The following is a 5,000-nucleotide window of genomic DNA, read 5'->3' on the forward strand; positions in this document are numbered from 1 at the left end:
GAGAAAGACGAACTACACACATACACAGCTCGACGACTCCGGTCTCTGCTGCCCACGCCCTGTAAAAGCTTTTATTGTGCTCTTCCTGGGCGAGAGAGAGAGCAGGGGTGTCGGGCAAACAGGACTTACTCCATCAGACCGTCAAGGTATGCAAGCAAGCAGAAGCAGGGGAAGGAGTGGGAGAGGGAAGAAAGGATGTTGGGAGGGAGGGGAAAGGGAGAGGAGGGGTAGGAGGGAGAGCGAGTGGAAGATAGAGAGGGGAGAGATATATATATAGAGAGAGAGGAGAAAGAGATAGGGAGATAGATAGATAGAGAGATTATATATACATATATATATATATATATATATATATATATATATATAGAGAGACAGAGAGAGAGAGAGAGAGAGAGAGAGAGAGAGAGAGAGAGAGAGAGAGAGAGAGAGAGAGAGAGAGAGAGAGAGGAGAGACAGACAGAAAAGAGAGAGAGAGACAGACAAACAAAGAGAAACACAGACGAGAGCGATCGTGGAGTGAGCGAAAGGAAAGAAAAAAAAGGGCGGGCGCGGAAAGAAAGGAACGGCGGAGGAGGGAGCGAAAATGACCCTGGTGGAGAGAAGCCAATGCGCATCCCCGCACAATGCCTAGTGAGTAAGCAGAAACACTCCCTCGATCCTTCGCTGCTGTGAATGCCGGGGTTGTACAGCGTCCTGGTTGTTAGCTGGATAACTAAGCAGTTTACAATTAATGCGCGACGGATCGGCGAGGTGAATTTGGTTTGTTAATTGTCTAACTGTTCGTGCGCATAGAAAATGGATGTTTAGTCTTTACCCTTCAACCAAAGACAAAACTGAATTAAAATTCACAATGACCACTTTGCATTCCCTTTTAAGTAAATTTGTGGTTTTCATTATTCTACTTACTGAGTTAGATCACTCTTTCTCAACTTTTCAATTATGTGCTTATAGGCCTACGACTCTGGCAATCCAGCTTTTGATACAGAATCACTTCACAAAGATAATGAAAATAATCCTGTAGAGAAATAGCACCAGAAAGAAACCCTTGGATACAAACACATGGTTCACACACCAAATGTTAGAAGCGTTACAATACGATATGCACCACTCGCGTGAACGCTAATTTATGACAGCTGGCACATGTCAAATTCAATCGTTTACATAAAAAACACAACTTTCCTTGCATTTTCCACTTCAGTGTCATATCTATTTCCAAATCAGTCCTTTGTTATTTTATCCTGCCGTTTCAACACATACACAGTTATCATAATTCCGAAAATATTTATACTTTAGGCACATCTTTTCACAATTATGAATCTTTGTTCCATAAAGGATAGAAAACGCGAAGTAGTCGTTCTCACATAACTTCTTATTTCACTCTGTGGTATTTGTCACTATTGTCACCAGTATAACGCAGTTTTACAGTAAAAAATAACAGAATACAGACAAGTATTTAAGTATAAACAATCGCAGAGAAACCATCCAGCGACACTTCGCAACTCTCCTGTGATGGGGCTATTTCCCTTACAATCGACCAATTTTAAATGAGCTTTTCTCTCACCACATCATCTAATCACATGCAACAAAGATATACTTACGCCACATATGATAAAAAATAAACACCAAAAATAAAATGTATACCTTGCATCGGGACCAACGCGTGTCAGCAGGTCACACACACAATCACAAGAGCACTTCTCCAACGCACACTTCGTGGTCTATCGCATTTAAATTCCCAATCGCTTTCTTGAAAAAGGCCGATGATCCCAGCGCTATTTCACAGCCGCTGGAGAATCACTCGCACACACACACGTACACACTCCTTGCTCCACTGACGGCTGGGCAAGACTGGCTTACAGTCACTCTGAAGGACTTGAAGGATCTTGTAGGAGGAGTTTATAGAGTGACCAATTCTTTTATTTTTCGGTCATTTTCAAGCAAATCTCGTTCGGTCGATTTTTATTGTTCGTTTTGGTTCATGATCGCGCTTGCATTTATTGATAACAAAAAATCTCAATCAAAACAAGGCTTTAATGCAAGCAATGGACATTGTCATACAATAATTTAGGAGAAAATGCAACGTTGCAACCGAGCAGAACGAGTAAAAAGAAGTAAAATCCTTCTGAGACCGATGAAATGCATTTAGGAAGGATGGGGAACCGCACAACCCCAGTCGTGAAGAGTCAAAAGAGGCGCTCAAACCTATTCTCTTTCTCACGGAAATGAATATTGCTAGCAGTCAGACCGCAGACTAATAGTAAATAATTTCACTGGTGAGTGCTTGAGGAAGGGAAGGGATGGCCATTTTACAACTTTAAACTCATAGAAACCACAAGTAATATTATGGTAATTGTAATGACATGACCAAGACGCATATATGGTAATGCATTATGATGAGTATGATAATGAGTCGGGATTCCATGTCAGGTAAAATGTCATATATTTGGGGTAAATCTCTGCGGAAATACTTATATATTTCTCTTTGCAGCAGCACCATTTCATATCCAATTAGCAAGCCGTACCTATTTCAGTCATTATGTTGCTTAGTAACAAGGGTTGCAAATTAGGGCCTGGTATTCTGTAATATGGTAAAACCGATTCAGAAACACATTTATAGCAGTACTCAGACGCAATCAGCTTCAGAAGCACATTTTTGTCTTAATTAAAATAGAGTTCATTCACAAGGTTTTAAAGATTCGTTTCTCCAGTAAAATTGATTATGAAATAATTGTTGGAAATGTAAGCCTTCATGGGAAGCCTTAATATATATCATGTCAAAAATTATCACTCATTGCCCAAGACTAGAGTAAAATTTGTAATACTGGCGGGTTTTTGAAATATAAACATATCAGTGACTAATGCAAAGTAAATAAACGAGGAGGGGGTAGTGGCATAAAGTAGTAGGTCTAAATCTTCTAGCTACTCCATAAAACGTCAATGAACAAAAATTATAGTTTGAAGCATTTTGTATAGCTCATTTGGGGGTCACCTTTGATATAATAGCTTTGGGCAGGGAGGGGAGAAAAGCCCCTCTGCTCCCCCCCCTCCTCCCTCCCACGTGGTTCTGCTGCTCAAGACTATGACCTGCGGTAATTAGATACATTCGCTCGAACCCTTTTAAAACGTCATTTGTGGGTACTTGATCTCAATATTAGAAAGACTGAGAACATTTTTTCACAGCTGTATCTTTTCATAGCGGTTTGGGGGACCTTTCAAGCTGATCTGGCAGACTATGCCGCGTTGTATGACACGCACGATCGATTATCTATTTGTCTTGTAATTACAGTTTCGCTATACCATATGACGTCCGTATAGGTAATGCTTTTCTCGTACAAGAGTTTAAAACACGCACATGGGCCATTTTCATGCACGCACATACATGTTTTCGCTACTTCACTGTAATTTATTTTTGTGCGAGCCTTTCCTCTCTGTCTCTCTCTGTCTCTGTCTGTCTCTGTCTCTGTCTCTGTCTCTGTCTCTGTCTCTGTCTCTGTCTCTCTCTCTCTCACACACACACACATACACAAACACACACACACAGTAATATGGTAATAGGCATCACTACTACCTTAATGAGATAATAAATATCATATTATACACGCATACATGAACACATACACACACACACATATACATAAATGCATATGCATACATACATATACATACATACATATAAATACATACACACACACACGCACGTGCACACACACACACACACACACACACACACACACACACACACACACACACACACACACACACACACACACACACACACACACACACACACACACACACACACACAGACACACACACACAGACACACACACACACAAACACACACATACATACACAGTAATATAGTAATAGGCATCACTACTACCTTAATGAGATAATAAATATCTTCTATTTTTAGATGTGAATGAGGATGACATGAGACAAGCAATTAAAGAATCACAACTTTGACACCGCCTCCTTATAATTTCGTATTTTCGTATAAACCTTTATACTCGTTCACACAGGCACTCACAGTCACACCCACCCACCCACCAACACCTTTATGTACCTCTATTAGCTTCTACGGTATCTATAAAATCGTTTCTGTATTATCTATAAGATCGTTTCTGCCTTTATACGAAAGAGTGAATTTTCCGAGATAATGAAAGTCGTGTGTTACGCCACCCTATCCTGGACGCTTTAAATAATTTTCGTTTTCATTTTAAGCAATTTTCATTTGCATTTTAATAAAGATCCTACCCATCTTATTCTAAAGGTAATATCCATTTGTACACATTAATATTTATCGTAATCGCCATCAAATTCGCTGCTGTGTTTTTGTTGCAAGAATCTTTAATTATTCAGTACCTTCTATACAAACCAAACGTAAGTGTTAGGTAGAATTGTAACTTCATATGATGATACAATATTGTTAAAGTTTAAAATATTTTCGATATTAATGATGATGATATAATAATAATGTTAATAATAATAATATTATAATGATGGTATTATCATTAATAAAAAAATAATAACTTGGAAATAATATCAGTGAAAATAATAATAATAATAATAATAGTGGTGATAACAACAAAACAACAAAACAATAATAATAAAATAATAATAATATTAGTAGTAATAGTAGTGATACTTATAATAATAATAATAATAATAATAATAATAATAATAATAATGATGATAATGTAACCATAACAACAACAACAATAACAAAATGATGATAATAATAATAATAATTACCATTATTATTTTATTATTATTATTATTATTATTATTATTATTACTATTAATCATCATCACCAGTAGTAGTGATATAAAATCAATAACAATAGACTGTTATGGTTACAATAAATTATGCATATATTTCTTTTATGATTTTGTGGTTATATGTATATTTTTTCTAATTCAACATACGTGTTTGCTTTTTTTAGAAACTTGCATAAATTTATGTTTCATTCCCTATTTTAATTCAGTTTTATTAAATA

At 37.0% G+C, this 5,000-nt stretch overlaps 1 protein-coding gene across 4 annotated transcripts in view; it reads right to left on the bottom strand.

Moving 5' to 3' along the window:
* The window catches only part of LOC113821081 (fibrous sheath CABYR-binding protein), an 87,120-nt gene that overhangs the window by 56,013 nt on the left and 26,107 nt on the right, over window positions 1-5,000 (bottom strand). The window contains exon 1 of one of the 4 annotated variants that reach the window (XM_027373521.2): window positions 1,642-1,862. The exons of 2 other annotated variants lie outside the window; for them this stretch is intronic. In XM_027373521.2, the coding sequence (XP_027229322.2) occupies window positions 1,642-1,648 (7 nt within the window). In that variant the 5' untranslated portion in view covers window positions 1,649-1,862. Of the gene's footprint in view, window positions 1-1,641; window positions 1,863-5,000 lie in introns of those variants that run through there. One more of the 4 variants, XM_027373523.2, reaches the window with a different exon arrangement.

This window comes from Penaeus vannamei, chromosome 3 (genome assembly GCF_042767895.1).
Source record: "Penaeus vannamei isolate JL-2024 chromosome 3, ASM4276789v1, whole genome shotgun sequence".
NCBI classification, from domain to species: Eukaryota; Metazoa; Arthropoda; class Malacostraca; order Decapoda; family Penaeidae; genus Penaeus; species Penaeus vannamei.